This window comes from Diadema setosum, chromosome 12 (assembly GCF_964275005.1).
Source record: "Diadema setosum chromosome 12, eeDiaSeto1, whole genome shotgun sequence".
Lineage (NCBI taxonomy): Eukaryota > Metazoa > Echinodermata > Echinoidea > Diadematoida > Diadematidae > Diadema > Diadema setosum.
The window spans coordinates 33,630,320-33,641,473 of record NC_092696.1 but is presented as its reverse complement, the minus strand read 5'-3'; the positions used below and the strand labels follow the sequence as shown (position 1 = coordinate 33,641,473).

General features: G+C 38.1%; 1 protein-coding gene across 1 annotated transcript; it reads right to left on the bottom strand.

Annotated features, from left to right (window-relative positions):
* Positions 1 to 291: 291 nt before the first annotated feature.
* LOC140236201 (UDP-glucuronosyltransferase 2A2-like) lies at positions 292 to 7,218 on the bottom strand. Its single transcript, XM_072316169.1, has 4 exons — positions 6,310 to 7,218; positions 5,727 to 5,783; positions 3,879 to 4,044; positions 292 to 515 (listed from the first exon to the last, which is right to left on the bottom strand). The coding sequence occupies exons 1-4, from the start codon at positions 7,216 to 7,218 to the stop codon at positions 292 to 294; spliced, it is 1,356 nt and encodes a 451-aa protein (XP_072172270.1).
* Positions 7,219 to 11,154: the final 3,936 nt, after the last annotated feature.

Genomic DNA, 11,154 nt, shown 5'->3' with positions numbered 1-11,154 from the left:
GTGTCTAAGCAACTAACAATTTGTACGTGTTGTAAGGAAGGATATTATTTTGTGTGTGTGTGTGTGTGTGTGTGTGTGTGTGTGTGTATTCTTTACAGGATCTTTTTTTTCCAAAAAAACGAAGCAGTTTAAACAAGAAAGAACAATTACTAGAATCATTCAGAAAAAAAAATCGCGTAAAATTCGACATTTATGTTTAAAAAATTGAGGGAAAATCCTATGAATATGTCATCCCCTTTAATAAATCAAAGGTAATGTTTACACAGCCATCCGTCCATTGAGCAGGTAAACTTACTTCGGATTCGAGAGAATCTCGTTGACGGCTACGCGAAATTCTTCCTCCGTGATCGTGTTCTTGTCGACGGCGAACCCGAGTCCCTTGCTTTCTACCCGAGCTGCGTTCGCCATCTGATCTATGGCCAGCGGCATCAGAAGCAAAGGCACACCGTGACTCGTGGCTTCGTAGACACCCGCTGCCCCGCCATGGTAGATCAACATTCGCGTCTTCGGATGACCTGCTCATCGAGCGTGAAGAAATATCAATTTCTTATGAAAAGTGAGATTAGCATAAATAAATCGAGACACAAGATTCAAGGTTTGGCACGAATTTTGTTTCTCTTGCTGTTCGTTCAGCCAGTAAAAATCTTGTATTATGTATATTGCTGTCCCCCAACGTAAAAGAGAGATGATAAGTCATTTTGAAACTCAGTTGTCTGATTGGGCTGACAAAAGAAAACGTTTTATATATATATTTTTTTTTACCCCACATCAACTCTTAGTGGCGTCGGCTACCAGGCCACCAGTGATACCAAACCCTGTATAATAGGCACACCCGCAGACTGCCAATAGGGAAGACGTTCTATGAACGATTTGAAAAGTATTGTAATGCCAGGAATTTGGTATTTGAGATTCGATAGTGGTGGGACATTCAAGATTCTCTTTATTTGATTTTATTCCATTTGATCCTCCCTGTGTCCACGAGTCAAAGAATAATGTGCACAAATTCCAACCACATGTCCGTGTAAACACACAAGGTATGGCATGCAGAGGGTTAATAAAGTCAACACCTGCCAGAATGGTGTGGAACTGGAGATTGACTTCTGCAGACGAACAGTACGCGCGGGATGAGCTGTTCGGAAAAGACATGCCATCGTGACTTAAAATATGACTCATGTAAGGAGAAACGCGCTATAAGATCTTTGAAAAGCCAAGCTGAGAAATAAAAATAATACATGAAGATTTCTATTCCACAAATAGGGCGAGACTCTGTATCATACATTAAAACATTCACTGCCCATTCTTCACCATCATTACACAAGTTCATTACTATCATTGTAAAGTAGTTGGAGTGGTACACATACACTCTGTGATTTTCCCTTTCCCCCTACCCTTCCTTATTCCTCTCCCTCTATCCCTTATTCTATCCAGAGTACACGTAGCTAAGCATAGAGTCTCCACACCGTCAAGCCTCGGCTTACTTTGGAGACCCTTCTGTTTAAGTTCCCTAAGCTGTTTGTATTTGTCTTGTTTTGTGCTAAAAACTATGTGTCGATATCAGTGGCGTATCTAGGGAAAACGGCGCCCGGGGCAAGCGGGAAAATTGCGCCCCTAATTTCTAAAAAATTGTTCAACCCCAACCCCATCCAGGTCCACATGATATGCTTTTTCAAGCACCTACGAGGGGTCTTTTGAGGTGATTTAAATGAAATAAATTTTGATAAATTTTGGCGAGCGAGCGTAGCGAGCGAGCCGAAAATTTTTGTATTTCAGCTTACAAAACATGGAATTCATGTCATTTTTTTCTTATTAAATCTTAAAATTCTAATCTAGATATAGTGATGGCCTTATAGATAACGATTTATACCAGCAAACTAAGGACTTGAAAAAATACTCTAAATTAGTATAATCACATGCGCGAGTGAGCCGAAATTTGTATATTTCTGCGTCATCATCACGTTTTGTTCTTATCTTTCTTTCTTTTTTTGATAAATTTTGGCGAGCGAGCGCAGCGAGCGAGCCGAAAACTTGTATTTCAGCTTACAAAACATGGAATTCTTGTCGTTTTTGCTTATTAAATCTTACAATTCTAATCAAGATAATAGTGACGGCTTTAGAGATAACGATTTATACCAACAAACTAAGGACTTGAAAAAATACTCTATATGCGCGAGTGAGCCGAAATTTGTATACGATGTATTTCTGCGTCATCATCACGTTTCGTTCTTATCTTTTTTTTTGATAAATTTTTGGCGAGCGGGCCGAAAATTTTTGTATTTCAGCTTACAAAACATGAAATTCTTGTCTTTTTTTGGCTTATTAAATCTTACAGTTCTAATCAAGATATAGTGACGGCATTATAGATAGCGATTCATACCAACAAACTGAGGACTTGAAAAATACTCTAAATGAGTATGCGCGAGTGATGAGCCGAAATTTGTATATTTCTGTGTCATCATCACGTTTCGTTCTTATCTTCTTTTTTTTTTTTTTTTTTGGTTAATTTTTGGCGAGCGAGGGCAGCGAGCGAGCCGAAAATTTTTGCATTTTAGCTTACAAAACATGGAATTCTTGTCTTTTTTGCTTATGAAATCTTACAATTCTAATCAAGATATAGTGGCGGCCTTATAGATAACGATTCATACCAACAAACTGAAGACTTGAAAAATATATACTCTAAATTAGTATGCGCGAGTGATGAGCCGAAATTTGTATATTTCTGCGTCATCATCACGTTTTGTTCTCATCTTTCTTTTTTGTTAATTCTTGTGTGAACACAATAAACATTGTTATTTGTCCGCGTCATCATCATGTTTTGTTTTTATCTTGTTTGATTTGGTTTTCTGCGCCCCCCCCCCCCCCCCCCGGGTCCGGGCGAGTTTTGTTTTTGTTTTTGTTTTTTCCTTCTCCTTCTTCTTCTTCTTTTTCTTTCTTTTTTTTTTCTTTTTTTTCTTCGTTTTTTCGTTTTTTTGCGCCCCCAAGGAGTGGCGCCCGGGGCACGTGCCCCCCTTGCCCCCCCCCCCCCTAGATACGCCACTGGTCGATATACTGTTTGTCATAAATGACTTGTACATAATCATATCTGATGTAACGCTAGCGCTTAGAGACATAATAACGCGCTATAGAAATGTTGTGAATTATCATTAACGGAATTAAGCAGAAATAAATCAAATCATATTGTAACACATGTCGCGTTGCCACTATACAGAAGGAGAAATTAGATCGGTGAGATATTAAAGGTCTTGTTTACCTTTGAGAGCAGTGGTTTTAAAAATGTTCAAAATATCATCTTTGATGCATATATGTGTAGGTCAGTGGTATCACAAAACATCCTACCATATCCAATTTTTGCAATAAAGCCTAAAATATAAGGAGATATCAGTATTTTTTCTCATTAAACCATAATTACTGTAGACGGTTTAGTCCGGAAACACTTTTATTATAACTATTGTTCACATTTTGTATATAGAACAATACTTTACATTTATTATACTGGCTCAAATTTTTACATTGGCTGTTTCTATCCCTAAATCACATCTTAGGACTATTTGGAAGCACTAATGCTGGGTTTTGTTTCATCTGCAAAAGGTAAATTATGCCTTTAATCTTTGACGTTATAACAATCTGTGATTATTCCGTGGAGGCGAACGGATGATTGAGAATTTGGTTATGAGTGTACGAAACACATTTCAAGCAAAGTAATGCAGTATTGTCATTTGAAAGGCTTATTGACACATTATTAGAAATCATTCAGGATACTAGTACTTAACGGTCCTAGATTTCCAAAGTGCTTACACACACTTCATGCAATTTAAAGGTGTAGTGCAAATTAGATACGTGAATAATGTAGGGACCCATAACGAGAACAAGAGATTCCATACCAAGCAGGTCATTTTGTGGCAGCCAGTCAGAGATGAGCGTGTTGTTGCCAAGGTTACGAGGTTTGGCTCCCTTGTACCGCCACAGCACCCTCTGCGGCAGCTCGCTGAAGACTTTGGCGATGCTGTCGGCAAGTTTCTCATTCTGAAGTGACGTCACAGCCGAGCCCTGCGTGAAAGTGTAATAGTATCGATGACATGAACACTAAAGTTCTATGAAAATACAGTATATTAGGAGGTCGTGTAAGAGTTTGACATTACATGCAGTACTGTGAAGCACATATCCCTTTAATTAAATCCTTTCTTATAGGAAAAAACAAACAAACAAACAAAGCTCTGAAAAAACGGAACGTGAAAAGATCGAGGGGAAGACTACGGGGGCTTTGTGAGGCCTTGATGAATAATGAGAGGTATTCATATGAAAGAATGTATATTGCTTATGCCCATAAGTTCTTCTCATCTATACTGCGGGTATATGACCGTGTGATAATACAAAGAAATATCGAATAAGTATATATCCACATGCTTGTTTGCCAACGGAACACGCTTGTAGGAAATAGAGACACTTGAACCTTCTCCAACGGAAGTTGCTGTAGCTTGTGTTATTAAGACACCCAGTAACGTGCTGACACCCAGAAGTGGGAAGGCTGGCCCCGGTTCGGATGTATTCGAGAATCACATCGCGAACCGTGTACAGCTTTATCACTGATTTCTACGTTTATGTGTACATACAGCCATATCTTGTACGGAGTCAACAGTAACCTATGAGCCTATACACTCTGTATTCATTTCGCTGACGGCTGCTATTCGTTGCTTTCGGATGTACCCCGTGGGCAGCGAATAGAGATCAAATCGATTTAATCGGACCACTTATGAATCCCAACGCTATAACTAGATGTCCAATGTTAGCCAATACTAAGAGTAAGAATAAAGGACAATATCATAAGATTATCAATAATGAGTTTCTGAATAGTGTTGGATTTCCCGCGTTTTAACATGGTTTTAAGTTCAACTCGAGTAGATAAAAGTGAAACTTCTCTATACGAACCTCTTCAGTGGCATGTTTAGTGAAATTAATAAATTGTCTTTGTGATGAAGTTAAAAGAATTACTATAAAATGTGAAGATGATATATAAACAATCTGCTCTATATGTTTCTCAATATAGGTTCTGCAATAAGGTGTGATATATCATTTTACCTTGTACCGGCATTAATGTCATCAAATATTCCGTAATAAGAAGGTCTGATTAATTATGTTTAAAATGACATCTCACTTGGATGGTTGGTGTTCTTGGAATATGCGGAACAGTCGAATATGGAGACAAATCAAAACTGAAAAGTCGCTATCGATAATGAACTGTTTTGAAGGAAAAAGATCACTGGAATAACCAAAGCTTGAACGTGAGCACTTTCAAAAAAATTCCGATTTCCTAAAACATTATGTGATTTTTGGTCAACCTATACATTGTTTAATTCTAATCTGCTGATACTATACGATGTACTTCAATTTTTGAATTCATATGGATGAAGCCAGGAATGCGTTCACGCACATGCCTCCCCTTAAAAGAAAAACAAACAAACAAACAAAACAAATGGGGATTTCACTGTATGACCTAAAACACGTTTGCTCCATTTTGCAGCATTACACATTTGACCTTTCCTCATACTCAGCCGTACTGTGCATTACAGAAATGCATCATAAAAACAAGGGAACTGTCATTGTAAAGAGAACTAATCAGACTTTCATATGATGTCACACTCAGGTGAAATGATACAGATTTAAGAGAAGTACGATGCATCGAACTGAAATTGCAGAACTTTTTAAAGGGGTTTATGTCGATAGAGACTTACCAACGTGAAAATAATGATACCATGGTCTCCAGAACCTTCCACAAAGTCATTCAATTCCTGCAAAAAAATAAACAACATAAACACCAAACGTTCACAGTAACCTGCTATGAAAGATTCTATTGAAGATTTCGACCTTCCTCGTATCTGGGTTACATTGACAGGTTTAACTAGATGTACTTTTTTAATTTTTTCACAAGGACAACCTAAGATTAATGTTAAGGGCAAGAAATTACAGACACTGGATGTTTACAGGTTCGATCAGCTGCTATAGCATGCTAGCATTTACATCAAGAGGAGAACCGTTCTTGTTGTTGATGAATATATGGTGTGCAACTGATATCTCCATATAGAAAGCAGCAGAAAAGTTGTCGGGCAAAGTCATTGTATTCAAAACGAATTTGATGAAAAGTGATTATGACTACTGTTTCCTAAGTCCTGTCGAAAACAATGCACATTGCTTTATGATGATATGGCCCATTTTCATGCAACTTCTATTTTCTTTTTCATTTGTTCAGTTTTTGTCTGTAAGTTTGTTTGCTAAAGTCTTCGTAAACGAGGGGTGCGGTTGGACTTATTAGTGTACCTTTGGTAGAGGCTTAGCAGGCTTTGCAGTGATGCCTCCGATAGGGATCCAGTTTGGAGCCGTCGGCTGAGCAAACTCGAAGGCGAAGTTGGAGTAAACCAGCCATAGCTTGGATTCAGCCGTAAGCTGCCTGAGACTGAGGTCAGGACGGATGTTAAACTCTCTCTTTATTCTTTGCACCGGGTATGTCACGATATACTCCATCGTTGGCATGACAACGTAGCGGAAGAAGATGTTCATGAGGCGCTCTTTGAACGACATCCGATCCGTGTATCCCACAAAAAGACTGAAAGGGACATAGGAGGATGGAATGGGAATCCCGAAATGATCCTCTGTTACAACAATAGACCGTCGGACTGGTGAAATAACCACGTAGGGAACCTCAAGGTACTGCCCTAGGAGAAAATCACATCCACCGATAGGCATTGTAATGATGAGGTCGTAATTCTCCCTCTTCAGTTTATCAAGAGTGTCTGTATCATTGAACAAGGTCACACATCCTTCGGTAACCAAGGAGACCTTATCCCTGAATGTCTGTAAGACTCCCAGGGGCCCAACTTTACTCAGGTGATTCTGCAAGGAAGACAGATTGTCAACAATCTCCTCCAGTTCTTCCCTGGACCGGGGGCCGGCAAAGAACTTCTTGTCGGTGACCGCTGTGTCTGTGAGACCTTTGGTGATCTTATTCATCGGAGCGAGGAGGGTGACGCTATGTCCCCTTTCAACCAGAGGTTCTGTTATGGCCGAAATTACAATGTGCTGACTGCGGGTGTGGATAATGGATGTCATTGACAACAAGATCTTCGCCCCTTCGGTTGGCAGCGGACTGGCTCCGAAACCCACAAAGCCAAAGATGATACATATCCATATCGTCTTGAAGTATGAGTTCCCTAGCGTTGATCCAGCCATCATACAGGTATACTGTCCTATGACAAAAAAGTGAGTGGCTCTCTATAGGTTTCCGTAAAGCTGCTTTGTCTGAGAGTGATATGACAGGAACATTTAATGTCCAAACTCTCCGATGGAGCTCGTCAAACCTGGCTTGATTCGAGACTCCTACTCATGTCCATGTTTTACACCACTACAGTGTTCATCGACCAACAACCTACGGCTCAAATAGAAAAGACTTCGTTATCCAAACAGTGCATTAGTCATTGCAAAATATTATAAGACACGTTTACACAATAACTATCATACTTATGATTACAAAGCTTTTCTTGAAGTGATGTCAGGTCAAGAGGTTCTGCAAAACTGACTTTGCCCTTTTTAGTACGTGTAGTATGCAAAAGCTTCTACGAAGGAAACTGCTATGACTGCAAGGTTGATATAGTCTTCCCCAAAGGCGGTCTTTGCTAATTTACACAGCGTTTATAAACTCGATATACACAGACTTTATTCAGTATCAGCTCTTCGGAGACAGATGGTATTGTAAGAGGTGTAACATCATGTGAGACAAAGAACATCAAAATTGGAAAAGATTAGCAATGCTAAGCATTTTCATCCCCGACGAAAGGGGAGGCCCCCGAAAATTTGGATTTTGATAAATACCAATTGGTGTTATGTATGTATGTATATATATATATAATATATATATATATATATATATATATATATATATATATGTATCAACACTTGAGAAAGAGCGAGTAGCTCGAAAATTTGTGTACAGAAATAAACCGTTGGTGAATACAGCATGAACTTTTTTCCACTTTTGTTTTTTATCTTTTTATCTTGCCAACACGTGGACAACCTACTCAATATGTATATATATATATATATATATATATATATATATATATATACATATATACATTTATATATATGCAGTATAATGATAAGTAGGAAGGAGCGGTATATATGGTATATGTCCTTCATTTTAATGTATGTATACGTATATGACGGTTATCATATTCCTGCCATTATACAGTTTTCATGATGACGTATCACATAATATATCTGCTGTTTGTTTGAGTGTTTAAGATCCCTTACAGGAGATTTGAAAGTATAAATGTATTGCAGTAATGTAGTAATGCAACGTAAGTGAGGGGACTGCACTATACAAGTTCGCTTTTTAGCAGCCTCTCAATTTTCATTCCCATCAAGTCCTTAAGAAACAAGATGTATTTCTACTGATCATGTGACATTGTATATTACAAGAATACACCATCATTTTTACGTTTGTATTATTACCAATGTATATTGTTTGGAGATTAAAATAAAACATGAATGAATGAATGAATGAATGAATGAATGAATTAATTAATTAATTAATATATGAATGAATGAATGAATTAATTAATAAATGAATGAATGAATGAATGAATGAATGCACATAGTTATCATACAGTAGATCGCTCCTTTAAGGATGTACTGCATGGACATAAAGGTCACGTGTGTGTCATATGATGGTTAAGTGATTTTCAGCGGAAAGAAGGATCAGGTGACTTATTCTTGACTTGGCTTTGACCTTTGAAATCGCAAAACATGCATCGTGACGCTGAAAGGTATACACTGTTAAAGGGATGATGTAGTATTGGTTGAGGTGATTATTCAGCTTTTATTTTATTTTTTTGCGAGATACCAAGAAACCACTTTATGAAATGCTAAAGAGCATTCAATTTTAAACAGAATTCAAAACTAGTCTTCTTTGACGAAAATCGGTTTTGAAATGGCAGTGATATATCAAAAATGGGATAAAACAAAGCTGTCCTAATGAAAGGTGGGTCCTACCTTTTATTAGGATCGCTTTGTTTTGGATATCTTAGCTCTTTCAATAAAAAAGTAATAAATCATAAAAAAAAATAAATTTTGAATTCCTCTTAAAATCACATATTCTTCATATTTCATGAGAAGTTTCTCATTATCTCAATAGACATCATGGGAAAAAAAAATCGGTTTAAACCCGAAGCCCAATCTCAAGCAAAACTGCACTATCCCTTTCACACTACGTGGGTTGTGTTCTCACTGTTATAATACTTCGGAATGTGACATGCTGTTATACGGACCTCTGACTAAGATAGCGTAATCTAGGTGCGGAAGAACATGAGAATGTAAGTAATCCTCGATGCTAGGGGTTAGGAGCACCTATATATGAATGATGTGCACACGAAATGGGACGGAAGCTAGAGTATCGTGGCTCTTTTCAGGATAGTGCATCTTATTCAACATGTTTCAATTTGTTCTTTCACAAAGGGGCGTATAACACTACGTTATTTCATAAAAAATATGTGGCTTTCTCGAAATTCGAAGAAGGAATTAATGGTGAAGGTTCATTTCATTTAATTTTTAGGGACAAATTTTCCAGTTTTACTCAATTCAGCCGAAAGAGGAAACAGTGAACTCAGTGACTGAGAATTGGAGCCATGATGCAAATAATCATTAGTTCAAATTGTAAGGATAGTAAATGTTTATAATGCCACGCCATCGCTAGCCTGAGGAATTAATTCATCTATGTTGATGAATCATAGATGATACCAATGTGTTTTGACTGTGTCCACATAAAAAATGCCCTATGAATTTTAGACAACGAAAGAAAAGCGGCTTTGCATTTTTTTTTTCTTCGTGTACCAACTCGGAACAAACTCGGAGAGAATTTAAACTAGAATTTGCAGCCATCTCACTAATTCTCCTCTACAAATTTAATCCTCAGCTAATCTTTAATGCGAAATCGGTCACCAACGTTTACAAAATAAATGTCGTTATATCATAATAGGGCCTACCCTGACTAGATTTATATGTTGTGCCCAAATACGTTTAACCCTTTCGATAACAACTGTCGATTGCCCTGCTTCATAGAAAGTTCGATCGGAAATATTTCTTAGTTTTTGGAAGAACAGCTGAAGGGGTTACCTTGATCAACAAGGCGCGTCAGTTAAACTCCATTTTGAAAGTACTTAATAATTAATGTGCGCTGTTAAAGCTATCTAATGACAGCTGGTTGACTTTATAAACAAGGTCTTAACATATATGCCTATAAGTCCAAACAATGTTATTATACGCCTGCAAGGGCCCGAAGGACATAATAGTTCCCGAGAAACCACTTTTTGATCGCATTGCCGAGCGAGCTGCGAGTCTCCTCTGTCAATCTTATACGTTCATACTGAGCACAAAACAAATACAAGAATGATTTTAAGCGGTTGAAGATAACGAATTTCTGTCGCACAGCCTCGATGGTTTTTAAGTGCGAAACTTTATGGTTATTCACCATGAAATAGTCTGCGACTATCAGGATTGTGCACACACGCACACTCAATCTGTGTTCTAAAGTTCACGTCTCAAAATGCAATTATATTTATGACAAATAAAAGACAGTTGGTGACGCACACTGAGCGATGAAAGGCAGCATTATCACCTCCAAGTTGATATAATGTATTGACACTTTGTATTACTCGCTGTTAAAACGATTCCTTTTATGACTAGATAAACAAATTATACTCCTCAAACAAGTCTGAATTATGTACAAGTATATACCGAAGTACTTACTCGTGTCCTACCGGAGTCATGCCTTCCTCCCACCATCACAGAAGCAAATACCTGCACTCATTTTCATGCTTTTAGCGTTCGCGCGTTCATGCCTGCACCTCAACACGATTGATTTGAACGTTTTACTACAAGAGCGTTACGTGCATCCAGAGAATATCCCCGTATGTTGTGCTCAGCTGCATTACAATGCACACTGCGTGTACACATTCTCTGAAACCCGGCGAAAGTGTACCTTGACCGTAGGTACATATGACCTTTGCCCTTTGAGCTTGACCTTACTCTTGTACGTCTCTCTCCTGGTATTCTACCCCATCAAGACTTGAGATAAAATGGAAAAACATGAAGACAAAATATACCTCCCCC

What these genes read in the sequence shown, in the direction of transcription:
- LOC140236201 (XM_072316169.1), bottom strand. Translation starts at nt 7,218, where the DNA reads ATGGCTGGATCAACGCTAGGGAACTCATACTTCAAGACGATATGGATA. An exon ending in CTGCTAAGCCTCTACCAAAG is followed by an intron (nt 5,784 to 6,309) that starts GTACACTAATAA and finishes ATTTTTTTGCAG; the next exon opens with GAATTGAATGACTTTGTGGA. An exon ending in GTATCATTATTTTCACGTTG is followed by an intron (nt 4,045 to 5,726) that starts GTAAGTCTCTAT and finishes ACTTTCACGCAG; the next exon opens with GGCTCGGCTGTGACGTCACT.